The sequence below is a fragment of the Heteronotia binoei genome, chromosome 13 (assembly GCF_032191835.1).
Source record: "Heteronotia binoei isolate CCM8104 ecotype False Entrance Well chromosome 13, APGP_CSIRO_Hbin_v1, whole genome shotgun sequence".
In the NCBI taxonomy this organism is placed as follows: Eukaryota; Metazoa; Chordata; class Lepidosauria; order Squamata; family Gekkonidae; genus Heteronotia; species Heteronotia binoei.
Window position 1 is genome coordinate 37,834,838 of NC_083235.1, and position 19,464 is coordinate 37,854,301.

The 19,464-nt window shown below is 41.3% G+C and overlaps 1 protein-coding gene across 4 annotated transcripts in view; it reads right to left on the bottom strand.

The window, feature by feature from the left end:
• Positions 1–1,475: 1,475 nt before the first annotated feature.
• RHOT1 (ras homolog family member T1) overlaps positions 1,476–19,464 on the bottom strand; it is a 51,321-nt gene continuing 33,332 nt past the window's right edge. For 2 of the 4 annotated variants that reach the window (XM_060252117.1, XM_060252120.1), the window contains 5 exons: positions 17,619–17,738; positions 16,158–16,360; positions 12,473–12,595; positions 4,718–4,861; positions 1,476–2,521 (listed from right to left, as the gene is read on the bottom strand). In XM_060252117.1, coding sequence (XP_060108100.1) covers positions 2,404–2,521; positions 4,718–4,861; positions 12,473–12,595; positions 16,158–16,360; positions 17,619–17,738 — 708 coding nt within the window. In that variant the 3' untranslated portion in view covers positions 1,476–2,403. The remainder of the gene's footprint in view (positions 2,522–4,717; positions 4,862–12,472; positions 12,596–16,157; positions 16,361–17,618; positions 17,739–19,464) is intronic. The other 2 variants (XM_060252118.1, XM_060252119.1) reach the window with 2 other exon arrangements.

Genomic DNA, 19,464 nt, shown 5'->3' on the forward strand with positions numbered 1-19,464 from the left:
ATATTTTGGTGGCCAATCTTGTAGAGTGGTTTTGTACCCATGAGGACAAAAAAATCAAGAGCGACTTAAAGAGAAAATATGCCTCTTATAAATTCAGCTACTCTAAGTAACGGTATAATCAGGATCTTCCTGTTAATTAGAGTAATGGCCTCCAAATCCAGGCTCAGCTCACACCCCCACTGATTGAATACCTGCTTTCTGAAGAACAGTTTCTTTAAAAGTTTCACAGCACCTAACACATGGTATGCAAGAAAACATAACCCAGCCAAAGACAAAGAAGAAAAGTGCACTTAATTGGCTAGCCATCTGACTTGCACACTAAGTACTGGAGAATGAGACCTGAAAGAGGTCTCCCAATACCATCTTGTGTCAGTTTTGAACTAAGACAGGGCAACAGCAGGAGTTGTGGCAAATTTGCCATGCTTTCTTCAAGGCCAAGCAGGTCCACTTTTTCACGGTGCTGTGGAAAAGTTAAAGATCTGGCCGGCCACTGCCAGTTTCATTCTTTTGCAATGATGGAACTACATAATTTATAGGCAGCGAATTCCACAACTGCAAATTGCCTATTCAGACTATCTGCACTGAAATGCTCGAATGTTAAGCGACTACAAGTATTTATGAAGTGCTGCTGCAGAGAGCGTTGTTCGATGTCAATTGCAAAATGATCATTCATAATATTGACTGAACAAGATGATGATGATGATATTGGATTTATATCCCACCCTCCACTCTGAATTTCAGAGTCTCAGAGCGGCTCACTATCTCCTTTATCTTCCTCCTCCACAACAGTCACCCTATGAGGTGGGTGGGGCTGAGGGCTCTCACAGCAGCTGATCCTTTCAAGGACAACCTCTGCCAGAGCTATGGCTGACCCACGGCCATTCCAGCAGGTGCACGTGGAGGAGTGGGGAATCAAACCTGGTTCTCCCAGATAAGAGTCCAAACTGGCTCTCAATGGATGCTGTGAGAGAATTATTATTTGATGAAATGAAATTGTAAATTAGTATGTGAATCTGATCCACCTTTCTTATACAACAGCTCTGATTGTGAGGTCAAATATAGGCTGGGAAAAGATGGCTAGTCTAAAGGAACTCAGCACTCCTCATGGCTGAGTAAAGATCTCTCCCCAAGTAAAGATGAATATGGTCTCAGATTTTTGGAAATGTTAGTGACCCCCACCTCCATATCTCGTTGAACATTACAGGGCTGGCACTGGATAACAAGAATGACAACCCATGTTTTGGTGCACAAGACTCCCCCGACTTGGAAATATTTTACACATATGAAAAATAGTCACTCCTGTGAATGCTGGATATATACTGTTTCAAAGCTCAAGAATAAGCATTCAGAACAGAGCACGGTACAATTATTTATTAAATACTTGAAAAGGCCAGTGATGGGAAAAAAAATAAGTTAGACAGGAGGAAATTCCATTTGTAAGGGCTACTTGATCCTCCTCTCCCTCTTTTTTCCTCTTTTTAAAAAATGCCATCTATAGGTAATCCCAGCCTGGTATACAATGCAGTGCAAACCATGCAGCTAATCTACCACCAGTAGAGTAAAGCGCTGTGTACTGTTTCAATTTTACACAGCTTTTATGAGAATGACTTGTAGAAGTGAGGGGATGAAAACACACACTTTTGTGAATTATAAACAGGTATAATATACAAAGTCATGGCCCACAGGATTTGAAAAGGCTATAAAAACACAAGAGAGTGGAAAATGATCACCACAGAGGGCTCACAGCATCCATTGTTGACAAGTAGCTTGACAAGTTTTGTTTTTTGTTAAATTCAAGGGAATGTCCCATCCCTTCCACCCACCCCATCCTCTTTGCCCTATGGCACATTTAGCTGTACAAGATAGGATACAGAATCATCAATCTATAAGTCAAGTCTGCTACAGTAAGACACTTCACTGAAATCAGATCATGGATAAGTTTGCAACAAAGAAAGAAAAAGAAGTAATCCCTCTCTAGATCCTGTCGTCCAGAAAGAGGACTTCAGATGCCTGTGAAATAAATAAGTACATGGTGACCCTGAACTTGAACTTTGGTGAAAATAAACCCTTGCTCCATTCAAAACAGCTAAGAATGGTATATCTAATAATTTTGTCTCACTGCCTTAAATATATACAAATTATATTTACAATCATTCCCTTTTGGCCTTCCAAGTTTAGCTCTTGTTTTTGTTAGCCTCTGTAATGCAAAACCTCCCTTTCCATGACCTATGCAATACTGCAAGTTAGAGCTATCATTTAAAATCATCTTATCCATGAATTACAAAGAATAAAGTAACTCGCATATATAAATATTTCTAGCAGATTTAGAATGTACATAAAAGTATTTCTCCCCCCCCTCCACTTTTAGGGATCCCCTCCCTCCCAAGTGTGCGTCCTCCTGGATCATCGCTGCTTTAATAATGCTCTGTACATGGCGAAGCCCAAAACTGCAAAAACTGTAGCACCGAAACTTGCACGAAGCCAAAAGGTAGAGCTCTTGAGGTCTGCTTGTGTCACATGCCTACAATTTGAAAAAGATTAAAAACAAAATTAGATTGATTTTGTAATGGCAACGCCAGAACAAAAAACCCAGATCACGACATGTGAGTTTGCTTTTGGAAAGATACTACACTTGTCAGTTCTAAGCCAGTTATATAAACACAGTGAGAAGACCTGTATTTCTGGTGAAGCTTTAGGAACTGATACTGTTGCCCTATATATCCAGAGCACTGTTGAATCATAGTTCAGTTATTATGCCAACTGACGTGATCTTCAAGTAACTTTGCCTTCAAATATATTTTTTGGTTCATGATCAACCTTGCGTTATGAAGTTACATCTGAAGATACTGTGAACATCTTCGCCAAGTCACCTTTGCATGACTTTAAATGCAACTGTGAATAAAATAAAGACTTGCAGATAGTAATCCTTACTCACCATTGGCAAGTGGCTATCAGGAAATAGACAGGGAAGGCTTTTGTAAATTGGACAGAAGAGGGTTTCAAACTGGATACGTACATATGAGCACAGCATTAAGTAACGTTTGTGGACTTCTTTGCAAGATTGATCTAGTAACTGATACTACACTACACTACACCTCTTTCAATAAGTCAGATTAAGAAGTCCGGAAAAAACACTGTAGGTTGGTTATGCTTGAGAGATAATAATTTGGCTACAGTGAGAGAAATAATTTGGCTACAGTGGCAATAGAACGGCACAGAATTTTTTCCTGGACCATTAGGTTCTATGTTGCTTTGTGGCTTTTAGTGTCATCAGAATTGAAGCTAGCATGTTGAAACTACAGAAAGAAAACACCTGTTAAAACTTGAGGTTTCCAGAGCTTAACATTTTTCAAGTATTGCCATATTTTTATACAAACAAGTGAGCTGTTTTGAAGGAAAGAACAGACAAGTGACTAATATTTTTCCAACAGCCAGAACAAAGATGACATCTGTAAACATCTTCCTTGCATTTTCCTTAGTCTACTGTCCTTGTCCACTGATTCCCCATGGCCCACCTCAGGAATGTTCTTTTGCCATAGAGGCAAACGATTAAATCTGTGTAATATTTCAAAGGCCTGCCATTTGCCCAAGCCATGTTAACACCAGCCATGCAAAACACCTAGATGATGGTTAAGTGGCTTTTGGAACTCTTCATGCACCTGTCTTCATACTTAAATTGGTTCTGCCTGAATGTGAGGGGGAGCTCATCTGGCATGCAACTAAAAAATCAGAATTATCTATTGATTTCACACACTGACTGCATGACTACGGGCTGGGAAAGAACAGCACCCTGCTGGTGCCCCTAGACAGCCAGGCTCTGGAAGAAAAGGCATCTGGAACCAGATGCAACAGCAACTGTTCTGTACCATGGGAGACTTGACCCCAAGAATAATGTCTAATAAATCGTTCACATCACTATGCTACAAAGTTGTGATGTAGGCTAAATGTTAGAACAGACAATGACATTAACAGAAAAAAATACAAAATGCAGCAGAGAAGCAGGAATATGGTGAGTGAAAAAAGTCACAATAAGACAAAAGATGAGGCAATGAATTAATGACCCAAGCCCCTCCCCCCACAATAGTTTGTGAGCATGCTCAGTTAGCCCTCATAGTAATGGCAGCTTACCATAACGTAGCAGACAAATTTTTCAACCAAAGATTACTGCCATGACCTTAATTCAAGGCACACGGATTCTCAAAACTGAGTGCTACAGAACTGGTTAGGAAAACCCTATAGAATAGGGGGAAGTGAAATGAAATTTCTGGCCTGGGCATTTTGAAAAACCCAAATTAAAAATAATGGGAGAAGTTAGACTGAACAGTGATTCCGTGCAAACGCACCATATCAAATATACTTCAAAAATACCAATATCAAAATGTGATGTAGGTTAAACTATCATGCTCCTTCATTAAAAAAAACAACTGAGACTGTGCCATTGTTAACATACCTCACCACAAGACACTAAATCAGATTAAATATTTTTCTACGCACTTGGGCAACAATACTTTCTAAGAGCTGTGCAGTTTGTTTTTCCCATGCAACAATAATAGCTGCCAATCAATCAACAAAGCAATCAATCTCCAGATCTTTGGCCTAGGAGGTTCTGGTCTTGAAACATCACAAACAAGTGCATCTGTTTCTAGTGCGGGTTAGTCTTTCCAATATCTAAAGAGCAAAGCACAGGTGTGGGGGGGATTAGTCAGGCTTGCTTTACCTGTCTTTAAGGAACTGTGGATCAAGGGATGACTCCATGAAGATGGAATCTTCTACAGAGCTGACAGCGTGCACCTGGTGAACAATACTGCTCTCCTCGTCTGATAACAGGATGGCACCCAACTCATCTACACGGGCTCTCAACCTTTTTACATGCACACAGTTGGCAGGTTCACAGCAGGGCTCAAAACAGCAAGTTACACACCAAGACTGACATTTCGCTACTAATCTTTTTTTTTTTAAACTAACACCTTTTGCTTTTATGTGTCTGTTAATAAAGTAGCACATAAAACTGATCATGAATGGAGAGGAAATACAATATAAAGCCAACCCCAGCAAAAAAGGGGGGGGACCCCATTCCAGGTGACACAAGAGTGCACCCTTTTGTGTTGTCTTGCTAGAGCTAAATCTGTACACTGCAGACCCACTTAACTGTAGAATGTTGGCTGCAATGAGAATGGCTTCAGTTTTTCCCATTATTTCAGGTACATCAAGAAAAGAGCTTTTCTAAAAAAGGTACCTATTGTGAAATTAAATGAAACAATAAACTGTCTTGCAGAATAATTCATATGATCCAAGATGTATTTAAACACTTGCATTTTACAGATTTAATTAGAAAAATGCTACCTGGAACATACTTGGGATGTGAATTTGAGCATTCTCAATACATGAATCAATATTAAAAGCATCCATAACAATTCATTCTTAAGACTCCAGAATTTCTGACCTTCCATTTGTCTTTACTAGTGTGCCCATATCTATACATGCACAGAGGGTTAAGTCTCAGCAATCTGTTACTATACTATTAATCTCTTAGAAAAGTTATTCTCCAGTATAGCTTTATATTTTTCTGGAACTGGGTCATTAACAAGGTTGTAGTGCTAGCACAGACATGCCAAAGATGGGAATTTAAAAGAGCCAAATATATACCAGTGCTGCAGACAAGATCTGCCAGTGGAATCATGCAAATAGGATTAGGCTGTGTTCCCTTTCTAAAAAACCCCACAATTGTGTTAAAATTAAAAGTAAGGCAGCTAGATTTTGTTTTAATTCTCCACTTGTGATGACTGAAAGTGACTACCGTAATCTACACTAGATAAGCAAGCAAAGACTTTCAGGGGTATTTACTGTACAACTAAGCAGGTTATAACTCACTCTCAGATCATACTGGTACTGTATTAGTGCTGAATTAGATTCTTACATTTTATTTATTCTAATCTTCAAAACATCTATTAATTTCCAAGGTGATTTATCAAATAACTCTGAAGTGAATACATTACTATGCATGATTCGTAATTACTATATATCAATGACATAGTAAAAAAAAGCCTTAGTTGGCAAAGCTTATCTAATTTGTCTACTTCTAACATAGTATGTAAATTTTGTCCAGTCAACAGTAATAAGATAAATTGTGCTTTTTAAAAAAGGGGGGAAAACAGCAGGCATACAAGCATTTACTAAAGTACAGAGTTGAGAAGGTATCTTTTGAACGCTTACAGTAAAGAACACTGTTTTTCAAGAGAAAAATGCAGTCTTAATTCTACTTAGTGGATTCATTATCTGTTACTTCAGGGGCCACAACACTGGCCCAGGTCAGAACTTGGACAGAAAACTGCTAAGGAAGACTGGGGTTGCTATGCAGAGGAAGGCAATGGCGATCCACCTCTGCTTATCTCATGCCTTGAATGCCACGTGGAAGGGTTTGTCATAAATTGGTTGGGACTAGGGGTGTGTGTTTGGTATAAACAAAACTGAATAAATACCTGAAAAATACCTTATTGGTATTTTTCAGCTATTGTGTCAAATGCAGATTAGACAATATAAAAAAGGTACAGGTAGTCCCCTGTGCAAGCACCAGTCGTTTCCGACTCTGGGGTGACGTTGCTTTCAAGACGTTTTCACAGCAGATTTTTTACGGGGTGGTTTGCCATTGCCTTCCCCAGTCATCTACACTTTGCCCCCCCCCAGCAAGCTGGGTACTCATTTTACTGACCTCGGAAGGATGGAAGGCTGAGTCAACCTGGAGCCGGCTACCTGAACCCAGCTTCCGCCGGGATCAAACTCAGGTTGTGAGCAGAGCTTAGGACTGCAGTACTGCAGCTTTAACACTCTGCACCACAGGGCTCTTCTAGACAATATAGCTGGTCTAAATAAAAGCTGATATTACTCAGCTTTTATTTGGGCCAGCTATATCACTGAGTCATAACACTTCTCCTTTGCAGTGCGGCTTGGAAAACGAATTCCCTTCACTTGTGGAGGCATGCCACTGAGGGGGCAAGACTCCACAAGTGAAGGGAATGCCTTCTCCAAGCTGCAATGTGGAAGTCTCCCCCCCCTCCCACATTCTCTGGAGTCGCACCACCTCAATGGCACACCTCCACAAGTGAAGGAAAGGCATTTACCGTAATTTTAAAATGCCTTCCCTTCAACTGTGGAATTGCAGAGCCTCGGTGGCATACCTCCACAAGTGAAGGGAAGGCATTTAATTGCCTTCTCTTCATTTGTGGAGCTATGCCACCTTGACAGTATGATTCTGGAGAGTGAAGGAAAATCATTTTTCAAATTTCTTGAGAAGGGCAGCAATTTTTAAATGCCAAATAAATTTGGGTTTCCCAATTATTTGCCCAAATCCCAATATAATATCAATATTGTGATTTGGGAATATCAGAAAATACTGTTATTTTTCATGTCTGATGAACCCAAATCTGAAAAAAGGGTTTTTTTGTGTGTGCACAACCCTATTTGCCACTCAGTGGCATGTTCTTCATGACAGCCTGTGAAGGGCTAACTGAAATGGCAACTATGCACAACTCAGCTTTGCATGGGAGCTTGATGGTCTTAGCCAACAAGAGGCAGGATCCCCCAAAATCAAGATGCCCAGTGGCCAGGTGGAGCTGCGCTATGCTTTATCCGCCTCAAGCTGTTAGTATCTGCAGGCAAAGCAGCAAGCCTCCAAAATATCTGCATGCTATTTGTGGGCCAGATTTTAAAATAGCAAACAAATAATTAAATTGCCACTAAACAAATGTATCAGCTGCACACATAATAGTATGTTAGACAGCCATTCAGTTGAACAAATGCTCAGCAGAATTCCAGCATAGCTTCCATTTTTCCCCCAAACAGTAACATATTTAATAGATTTTGATAACAGATTAGTGTGTTTTGACTAAAAGTTAATCAATGGCATGGTTGTGAAGCAGAGATAAGCCCTATTCCCCCCCTTCAAAAACTTCCTACCTTCTAAAACTTTCAAGGAGAAGGGAAACTGCATTTGTATACAGTATTCTTCTTGCCCAACTAGAGTTCTTGTATCTGTTTCATAGACTGTCTTTTGAAATCAATGCAATTTAAAAAACCCGTTTGAGCATTAAGGGGTTAGATTGCTTCTCAAACAGGAGTGGAAATGATGTGTCCAGCATTTGGTCAGAGTACACGTGACCCAGACACCTGGCTGAAGCTAAGGGGGTCTAGTCAGTACTTAAGAATGGCAATCTCCTGGGAAGCCTTATGCATGCCACCTTGAAGTCCAGGATGGAAGAAAGGTGAGGTTTATGTGTAATATAAATAACATTATAATTAGTTCTGTCTCACAGGTATTTTGACTGTGATTCTCCAGTGCACTGGGGTGAATCATGGTGAAACAGTGTAATTATGAACCTGTCTGAGTTAAGAGTTCATTTCTGATCCTTTCCAGGGACAGATAAACCAAAGAATGACAACTTCACAGGATCAAATATTTTCTTCTGAACCCCAAGACAAAGTAAGGCTTACACAATAATGTGGAGTGGTTTCAGTAGCCACAAAGAAAACTCACTGATGAAGGCAACATTAACAGGAGCCTGGCAAACACAATAACAGGCTCAACCACTTAATGCACAGTGTATTAAGCAATTGTATATACTCCAACGCTAAGCCTATCCCAGGACAGTATCTCTGGATGAGGCTCAGAAATAATTAATTCTCTTTCTCCCATAGCATCAAAAAGAAAAGCCAAAATAGTATTACTTTCCTCGTATTTATAAGGCTGAACAGAAAGTAACGTAATATGTCTGCAATGTGACAGGCTGATGCCTTTGTAAAATTATTTGGCTGACAATCTGAGAATGAATACTCTGAACATCCATGTACTCAGAATAACTCTTAGCATAAAATGCTGAGATCTTGATCTCACATAATTTGTTTATACCTCTCGTGCACTTTTGCATTGCAGCTCATTCCCATGAAACTCAAGACAACGGAGAAACACTTCAAGCCTGCTAACCTTGCATTTTCTGAAAGTCTCCCTATCAGAAAATCCCCACTTTCGTATGGAGATACAACTATTAAGGGCTTCAAGCCAAAGTAAAATGCTGCTAACCACAAGAGGAAAAAAGGTAATGATTTCAAGCCAATGAAGCACAGGCGATAGGGTAAAAAAAATCAGCCTTCATCATCCACAGGACATGCAGATGATCAAAAAGAAATTGCCAAGCTGATGGGATGAAAACACACACAAGATGAATTAGAACAGCTCACACAGAAATACTGCTTTTAACAAGAGGAACATGAATGCAGGAAGAAGAGAGTAAGTGCCAGCCAGACAAATGAAAATGGACACCTAAAGGAAAAAAACAAATTAAAACACAAAATAATCCCACATGGCTCAACTGGTTTTAAGGTATGTCATGTACAGTATTAAAACCAGCCTCTTTCAAGTCTCAAAAGGAAGGAATCCCGGGCACTTCAGACCAATAATCTTGCATCTCACAAGGGGAAACACTTCTATATATTTTTTTTTAAAATTCTCTGTAATGACAGACAGACGACCCAAAGCATTATGAGTGCATTTGTTTGAAAGTTCTTGCAAAAGGTCTTTGGCGCAAGCTAAGAAATTTGTAAGAACATTTTAAGCTGCCCTATATAGAACCATTAGCTTAGTTCTGTCTATTTGAATAGCTGCATCTCTCCAGGGTCTGAGACAAAGGAAGATTTGTCTCAACCAGAAACCCTTTAACGGCTTGACACTGAGATCAAGTGCTTTACTATGAGCAAAGACAATCTTCTCCTAAAAAATCCTCTCATGCTGAACAGTTCATGCCTTTTCGCTAGCAATGAGATGCTAGAAGATTATATGTGGAATGTATAAACACTTTTAAAAATATAGTCTTACTTGATTAAGAGCTATGTTTAGATTGTTAAGTATGGAAACCAAGAGCTCTCAGTGGCTCCCTAGTCCTTAGCAGGATCGTCACATATCATACTGCTCCTTGTAAAAAGCCCATAATTGCCCACAACAGCAAGGCAAATCAAGTTTAAAGCATGCAATACAGTGAAATGTTTGCAATTGGGAAGGTTTCAAGTGAAGAACAAACTCAGAATGCAACTGGCTTTTGCCACAGGAGGCAAAGTTAGGATGTTGGAAATTGAAACGGGAGCTGACTGATGTTGGGGGTTTTTATTCTTTGATGGCATTCATGCAAGATGCTGCATACCAATGAATGAGGAGCCTGAAGTGATATCACAACTAGACACATGTAGAAAAACCATCAGTGACTGCCACCTTTTGAGGAACAGTGTGTCTTAGAACATAGCTAAGTGACTACATCCCATTATGAGGAAGGGGGAATACTGGGATTACCTGTGAATGTATTTTCTTGAGAAGGGCAGCAACCTTGGGGAAAAGGCCTCTCTTAAACTGGGCAGGTAGTCTCTGAAGACCCTCAATTCCCTGATGCAGAAACTGGCTAAGGTATGTTCCAATGAACTCAGACCAAATTAAATACTGCAACTGACAGGGCTAGTACAAGTATTCAGAACCCAAAAGTTTGTTCATTGACCAAATTTTCATGGTCACAGAGAAGACAAAGCCAAAGCAACATGCTGCCATGGACTCCCCCGCTACTCTCTTCAATACAAAGAAAATTCTGCATTGCTGCCAGGGCTTAATCCTAACATTATCATACCTGAGAGTTTTCACATGGGCTGAAAGCAGTTTTACAGGGGTAAAAGAAAGGGAGCACAATATCCTGGCTCCTACAGAAGACAGAGCTTCTGTCAGCTTTGCCTCACGGGAAAACATACAACTCTTTCACTGCAGGTGGAGGGCCAAGTACTGACTCCATGTTCAAGGTTAAGACTCTAGGAGAACCCAAATCCCTCCCCTTCCTGGCCCACTGAGCTTCCTGAAATGCTGCTCCTGGGTCAGACAGGACCCTCAGAAACAGCAGGAGGTCTTAACTGTGTGCCTACAATGAAAGAGGGAAAGCAGCAAAAAAAAAAAAATCACACCTCCTTCCTGGAAGATTACCTTTCAGATACAACCCATTAATTGGAAAGATGTGTATCACTATGTAATCCTTCTCTTCCTAGTGAAAGATCAGCGCCATGGCCCTGTTCTGAGCAGTGGAGGCTTGTTAGTGAGTGCCTAAACTATGGCATAAATTATCCCAGAAAATTTTGAAATGAACCTGTAGCATAAGAATTTATGTGACTCACTTCCTACTTAAATTTTTGCAAAAAGAGTTAATAGTAATGAAACCAGCAAGCTGCATAGCTATGTGGGAGGGGGGATCCCCACCACAACAGACGTTTTAACTTTCTTCACTTATTATACAGTTAATTAATTAAAATGCACTGTTAAGACTGTCCTCCTTGTCCCTCCCTATTCACAGACACAAATTCTGCACCAAATACATTCTAAACTTCATTTTCTAAAATGCTTGCTTACAGTTACCACAGGCCACTATAATAGGCCAACAAACGTCAGAAGCTCCACATGAGAAAAAAAATGATAATTCCCATTCCTTTGATGGGTCAAACAGATAATACAAACTAATTAGAGGTGAAGTATGCATTTAACATAAAGAGCTGTGCTAAATCCTTCTCTGTGCACGCCAATGAAAAGGTTTTAACAGACATGCTGCAGTGCAAATAAGATGCAGCACAGTTTTCAATACTGAAAAATCTTTATAGAATTAGGTTTACAACTTTCCCCAGAAAGTTCCCCAGATGATATTGACCACTGTACATTCTTAGATGTATGAAATAAGTTATTTTGTTAGAGAGGAGTCTATTGTTAACATTGCAGATCTCATCACACCATATCCATTAACATGGACAAAGCATATATGTACTCTGAACACGGGAAGCAACTTCCACTCACACCAAAAATGTTTTATAAAGCCAAGTAGAAGTAGACTGCAAAGCAGAGGTCAGCATCTGGAGAACCCAGGGGCAAGTCTGGCTTTTGTAGGAATGGTGACTAATTTCAGTGGCAAAAAAGGATGGCAAAAAGCAGTATGGAGAATGAATGGTTTCAGTGGCAACAGCACTTGCTGCTGATCCACTTCTAAGGGTGGTAGAGTGGAGGCACCATCTCTTATTTGCTTCTCAAGGTGGACCCTCCAAAAAAACTTGATACTGACCACAGCTGTACAGTGCTCCTCTAGTAACTAATGTGCCTTTAAATTGTACATGAAATGTATTTCTAACGTCTACATCAAAATGACAAATCTCTGGATATTGCCGGCTGGTGTTAGCAGCCTGGGCTCCTCTGCATTGCTACTGTTGCAAAATTGCTGAAAACTGAGTGGCAAGCACAGTTTGGGTTGATGTGCCCATAACAATTAATTATGAAGCAAAGTGCTTTAAGATGTAGTTAGTATTTGCCCGTTCTATGGATATGGAATGAAGAGGTCTGTTTATCAATTACAAAGTTTAACCGTTTAACAAAATATTTGTAAAGCACGCCTGGTACCTAGTAAATAAAATCAAAGACCTGTTAAGAACTGCAGTGAAGATTTTGTTCTTTACAGATTGCAGCAAGTCTGAGTTGAGGAGGTTCTGACAGATGCAAAACGTACACCTGTTGCAGGTGCACATACAGCGTAACCGGGCATGGCTGCGAAAACACACAGAAGGACAGGAGTTGAGATCTTAGGCAGACGCTAGGGCTGAGCCAAAACCAAGAAGGGCGGGAATCAAGTGGGCATATTTGGGAGGGGAAAGGAAGGCAAGGGTAGTCTAAAGCTGTGCAGATTTCTAGAAGGAGAGATTTTAGGAAAGTGCATTGCATTAGCAATACCTCCATCCCCACAAGAGAAAGCCAACAGTTAACCCTTTTTTCCTGCTTAAGAGAAGCTGAATGAAATATGGACTTGCAGAGCAAGAGGCCATTCCTTCAGTTCATGGAAAGGATGAAATAAGTTTCATTCTCCTACTACTCAAGCTGAACAACTTTGGTTTAAGTGACAGCTACCCTTACCTCTTCCATCCCAACCAACATTCACATGCTTCAGAATCAGGGAAGGAGCACGGGAAGGTAAGCAAGTCAGATATACTACTGTACGCATAGTCTAAAATATTTGAACACAGATTGATCAAACACATGGAGAAGACAGTCTCATTAGTTTAGAATTTGAACTCAGATGTCTGTTTTTCAACCTGGACTGCCAACACAAAATGGCTTTATGCCCACTGAATAGCCAACACCAAAAGATAGTTACACATTCAGGTTTACCCCTATTCTCTAACGTAGAATGGAAACACTCTGTTTTCATAACTGACTTAAAAAGGTGTGTGTTGGGGGAAGCATTTGGGATATTCATGGAAGACAGGATTAAGTTCATTCAAGAGAACAAGCAGTAGGAAGCCCATAAGTCAGAAGCAACATCCCAGATGCTAAAGACAAACCAGATGCTAAGGACAAAGGAGGGGATGGATGGGACCACTCTTGGGGGATGGGACAGTTCTCGGTTTGCTTGGAAGCTTCTCAGGACATCTAGCTGGCTTCAAAAAGGAATCCCTGTTTGCAAAACCTTAACAGTAAAGCACAAGTACTCCACTGAAGTGAAATCCACTGAGAACGGGATGGATCTAAAGCAGGATAAGTAGGACTCCACCAGCAATGGGGCTTTCCTATCTGCTCCTTCAGTCCCCTCTGCACCCCACCCGAAAAATCTGCTCAAGTACCAGGTGGCCCTCGGGAATTGAAATGGATGTAGTAGAAGAGGCTGTAGCTGGAGGACAGAATACATAGAAACTGACTTCTGTTTTGGAATATGATCTTTGGGCTCCAGACAACATCAGATTTGGCACTATAGCAAAGTCGTCATTTTAGAGGTTGCTTAATGTAGGTAATATGGGTGGGTTCTGAGCTTCCAAGTGCACATGGATGCACACAGGACTTGCTTGGCAACAGAGTGAGAAACAGCAACCATCATACACTAAGACATATATGGTGGCATCTAAAGTATTGTGAGCAGATCTCCATTCACAGAATGGAACTTTACCATTTCCCATTCCTACAAGAGCCTACCATGTCCCCCCAAATGCTGCAGTAGGATGTTGAGCTTGATAAGAGGGTGGAGCTGCTGCAGAGGGAGAGCGGAATCAGCAACATTTGTTCCCTCACCAGCAAAATGGCCCTTCTGCTGAAAACAAGCATGTGATCCAATCAGCTTTTCCACTAGCAAAAAGGGAAGGGAGGGATACACTTTGAGTAGCCAAAAGGCTAGGTTGGTGGGATCACAGGACTTGCATGGACAACAGTCATGTGGGATGGGGGCTGCAGAAGGGAGGAGTGAAAAAACTGGCTGGATCCACCCCACATGGGAGAAGCATGAAACACAGGATATCTTAAATGTATAAAATAAAAAGTGCACTGTGAGCAAGCAAACTTATTTAGCACACAGTGATGCTGCTACAACGAAGAGTTATAAAACACCATAGCAAAGCATGACTTTCCGTCTGCAGATCAGTGTGTTTTAAGACACCTATACCCTGAAATATTCAGAAGTTATTCCATTTCCCACACATCAATGTATTGAGATATGAAGTGGGTTGAAGCCTTTAAAACATGCCATAAATGCTAAATATTGCTTTACACTGGTTTTTGGTAAGTGAGAACACTGAAAGAATCCTTGAAAGCTCAGGTGATCTGTTAAAACTGATTTTTGTAACCAAGTAAATTGAACAACTCAGGCATGTCATGGATCTTAGTACTGCTATGAAAACTGTAAGGAGAGCATTTGTCACACTACTTAATGGAATGACAAAGAATACTAATGCCAATGTACTCTAGTTTACAGGCCAGAAATCTCAGCGATTTCACCCACAATACAAGGGAATTCAAGGAGGAGGAAAGAGAAGATGAAAGGCTGGAGACTGATTTCTTTGCTTCTACCTTGCTAAAGGTTCCATCAAAAAGGAAAACTGAATTTTCACAGGGCCCTTTTTGTGGCTTCCTGGGTTGAAAGTGGGTCCATCCTAATAGTAAGAACAGGTAGCACCCCTAGCGCGTAAATGCTTGGTGTAGTGATTAAGTGCGCAGACTCTTATCTGGAAGAACTAGGTTTCACTCCTCCACAAGCAACTGCTGGAGTGATGTTGGGTCAGTCATAACTCTCTCTGCTCTGTTCTGCTTGAGAGCAGTTCTGGGAGAGCTCTCTCAGCCCCACCTACATTGCAGGATGTCTGTTGTGGGGAGGGAAATGGAAAGATGACTGTAAGCTACTCTGAGACTCCTTTGGGCAGTGAAGGGCGGGGTATAAATCCAATCTCTTAATTCCTTCCAAGAGTGGTTTTTAAAATCTCTATAGAACAAATGTGCTGCTTCAACCTCTTAACTAGGATAGAACATAACTGGCATATGGCTGGGAGCTAAAGAGTTACTTTAGACACCCCTAACAAGCTCAACATGCCCAGTAAGAATTTTGCCTTAAATGACCAACACGTCAGACTGCTTTTGGAAAGCCCACTAAATTTGAGGCAGTTTGCCACAGAGTAGGAAGCACAGCAGTGTGAGAAATATCCATGCAATGGCTGGAGTGTGTGGAACTAGCTGTATGAATCTTTAGATCTCTACTCATGTGCAGGGTCTATTAAGAGACACACATGTAACTGGGAAATACCTGTAACCTAATACCAACAACCAGTCAGCACCATGAGAGCCAAAAAGTATAGCTCAGAAAGTAACCTCTTGTCCATCTGTGCAAATACACCACTGGTACCAGTCACTGACCTCAAAAACAGACAGTAATGTTTACCCCAAACTTTAAAAAATACTCACCCCACCCCACCCCAGGAAACAAGGGTCCAGTCTTCTTGGGGCATGCTCACAACTCTTCGTTAATGAATAATGACAATGAGCAAGGCAGTGCATGCATACGTGGAGAGAATAGAACTCCATGTCTTTAAGAAATATCTCATTTCATAACTGATCCAAACATTTATCAAAAGTGCATTAGCAACAACAGCTGGCAGATAAGGAGTTTTTCCTGAAGTTCTGTATTTCTCTCAGCCAATTTACTGAAAAACGTATTCCTTTAGTTGCATCACTAACATCTCCCTCTGTTGCTAAACACGGTTTCAGTGAGGCACAGAGTTCCATCCTTATGGTGAGAACAGCATGCAAACTGTCGTGGTCCATGCAGCAGGAACATTAAAGTGCTTTGAATACTTACGGATACATGGCCATTGTTGTCAACTTAACAAAGATGTCCTTATTGGGCGCATCAACAGTGTTACAAGTAAAGGCTTGTGGTGGAGGCATTTTATGTTTTTTGCAGAAGTCCGCTGGAGAAATGCCATACTGTTGCCTAACTTCATGCAGATCTGATTTAGCAGCTATCACTAAACACGGTATTCGGCTGTCCATGAAGTGTTGCTACAGATTTAAAGTTGGTAAAAGTGAAATGTTAAAGAGAGAGATCTACAAGCCTAGAAAAAAAATTATACTCTGGTTATACAAAACTGTTAAACTATGCACATAATCCCAAGGGGACTTTACACTCCAGTCCCACTAACAGCAAAACTGCAAACTGCTTCTGCAACTCATCCTTTATGACAGGAGTTGGGATCTGCTGGTCAAAGTAAACAACAAAACAAAAACTGTTAACAAGCCTAAGCAGCTCCGGGATCAGCACCGTTAACTTTTGCCACACAAACACATTCAGAGGCTTACAATCCTACCCTAAGCATGTTTAACTGAAAGCAATTTCAACTAAATTCAGTGGGGCACATGCAAGAAACTGTTCTTAGGAGTGCATTGTTAAACTTGTGGGAAGGGCGGGATATAAATCTTCCCACTTGTGGGAAGGGCGGGATATAAATCCTAAATAAATAAAAAATAAATAAAAATATCTTATGACATTTTAAAAGAGCATCAGCCTCAACGTTTTAGATTTATCAACAAATTATACCTAAAACCCTGTACATGCAAGTGACAAATAATTAGTGTGTCACTCAGTAGGTTTAAACAAATGAAGTTCCATGCACCACACTTAAGGTGTGTGTTTTAGCAGGTATCAGGTTTTGGTACTGGGTTGAGTTATGTCAATTTTGTTGTAAACTTTTTATTTGGAAGTTGAACAAAAATGTTATGAAACATCTGATGTTGCAAGAAGTTGTTTGGCAGAGCAATTTGCTGCTTCAAAGGACTTATATCTGCAACTGTACTTTGGCATAGGAAGACCCTGCACATAACTCACATTGCATAAATATGCACTAAACTGCATCAAACTTTAGCTTCCTAGAGCATGCACATCCACATTACATTTATGAAAATCATACCAGACAATCAACAGAGAAGAACCTTGTAAACTTCTAGAACAAAGTAATTTTGGTGCAGGAATGTCATTGTATCTGCAGCAGCTTTAATACTCCTCTTTTAAAAGTACAGAACTGAGAAACACATTCCCAGAATAATTCACAAATCTGGACATAGCTTTTAGATATGTTCGAGAGCAAGAAGTGATAGGACTCCCTAAAAACACAACCTTGAATCAAATGCATTAGATAGACAGATGGTGTGCATTACCTTTCTAGATTTTTCCAAAATCTAACATGTGACTAGACCAGCTCCAAGGATAACTATTTTTCAGATTTGTATTGCCATTACAGGATAAGGTGCATCAGATACAAACCTTAAAAATCCTGGCACAGTATTCAAAGGACTTGGGATTGCTGACATCATACACTAGGCATACAGCATCACATACGGTGTCAGCATCACATAAGAAGTCGGATTCGCACACATTATGCAACTAAAAAGGAAGAGAATTTCAACAAATATGAATAAACTTGTTTTCACATGTGGCCTGATCTCTGTGTATATTTATAAAGATATAAAAGATGTGCTGAGATGCTCAAAACCAAAGTTTATTGGGGTTCTACCCATCGCTAGAAAAGTGAGAGCCAAACTGATACAGACAGACACATTTATGGTATACATTCCTGCCCCATGAATGAGGCAGAGGGTGATGTTGAGTCTGATTTTTATATCAATGGTGCCTAAATTACCCAGGTAAATTAGAAGGATGTAGTTCTTGTGTTTGTATCTTCGATAATACTGTAGGATACCACCACAGCCCCCTCCACTTCATACAAGAACATGTTTGGCCTCTCATTCTTTCTCTGTATCTATGTATGTTATCAATGACAGCTAACAATCTTATTCTACCAATTTTGCAGATACACAAATGCTACATGAGAAATGAGAAGGCTGCCGTTGTCACGGTTCTCTGGGTTGTTGTGATGTGATTTTACCTTTGTGTCACTATTCATGACATCATCATAATAATAACTTACCCCACCCGGGTTCTCAGTCCTTCACCAATCGCGGTCCACCGGGTGGGAGGGGGGGGTTGCAGTGCTGATTCGTGAGTCCTTTTCTTTCAGGGCACTCCCTGCCCCAAACATCGCGGGCACTGAATGTGCCGGTCTGCTATGGGAAGCCAAGGAGAGTCTGGCTATCTGGGTGGTGTACCGGGCGCCTACCGCACCCCCAGAGAGCCTGCCTGCTCTGCTGGATGTTGTATCGACCTGGGGCACTGGACTTCCCCAGGCTCTTAATCCTGGGGGATTTCAATGTCCATGTTGACGATGCAGCATCTCTGCAGGTCCAGGACCTGGTGTCATCCATGGAGGCACTAGGATTCAGCCAGGTTGTTTTGGCTCCCACCCACCAGGCCAGCCGCACGCTCCATATGGTCTTTGGGGCTGGGATAACACCAGATCTGATAGCTGTTGATACAGTTCCATGGTCAGACCATTACGCCCTGAAAGTCCGACTGGACCTGCAGCCCTCTTTCTGCGTAGGCAGTGAGCAGATTTATGCTCACCCACGAAGCCAACTGGACCCGGAGCAGCTTCGGGAGGCTCTGCGGGATCCAATCCCCACTGGCGGGTCGCTGGATGAGTTAGTGGAGGACTGGCATTCCCGACTCTCTGCAGCCATCGATGATATCGCACCCCGGCGCCCTCTTTGCTGCCACACCAAAGCAGCTCCATGGTATATCCTGGAGCTGCAGAGGATGAAGCGGCAGCTTAGACGGCTGGAGCGAGTGTGGTGGAGATCTTATGACGAAGAGTCTAGAACTTCTTATAGAATTTATGAAGGTCTATGAGAAGGCAGTGAAGTCTGCTAAGAGAGAGTTCTACACGGCCTCCATTGCATCTGCAAAATCGCACCCAGCTCAATTGTTTAGAACAATTCAATCATTGACTATGGTGCCGACAGGCAAATAGAAGGTAAGGGAACTGAACATCGGCGGTGAGACTTTTGTGACTTACTTTGCAGATAAGATCTCAACTCTCCGCCATAATCTCCCAGTCACAATTGATACAGTGCAGGAACTGCAAGCCTGTTGTCCGTCCTTAGGTCCTGTGTTGGACCACTTCAGCTGTCCCTCCCAGGAGGATGTGGACGGGATCGTGGCTGCAGTGAAGCCTACCACTTGCCCTCTGGACCCATGTTCATCTTGGCTTGTT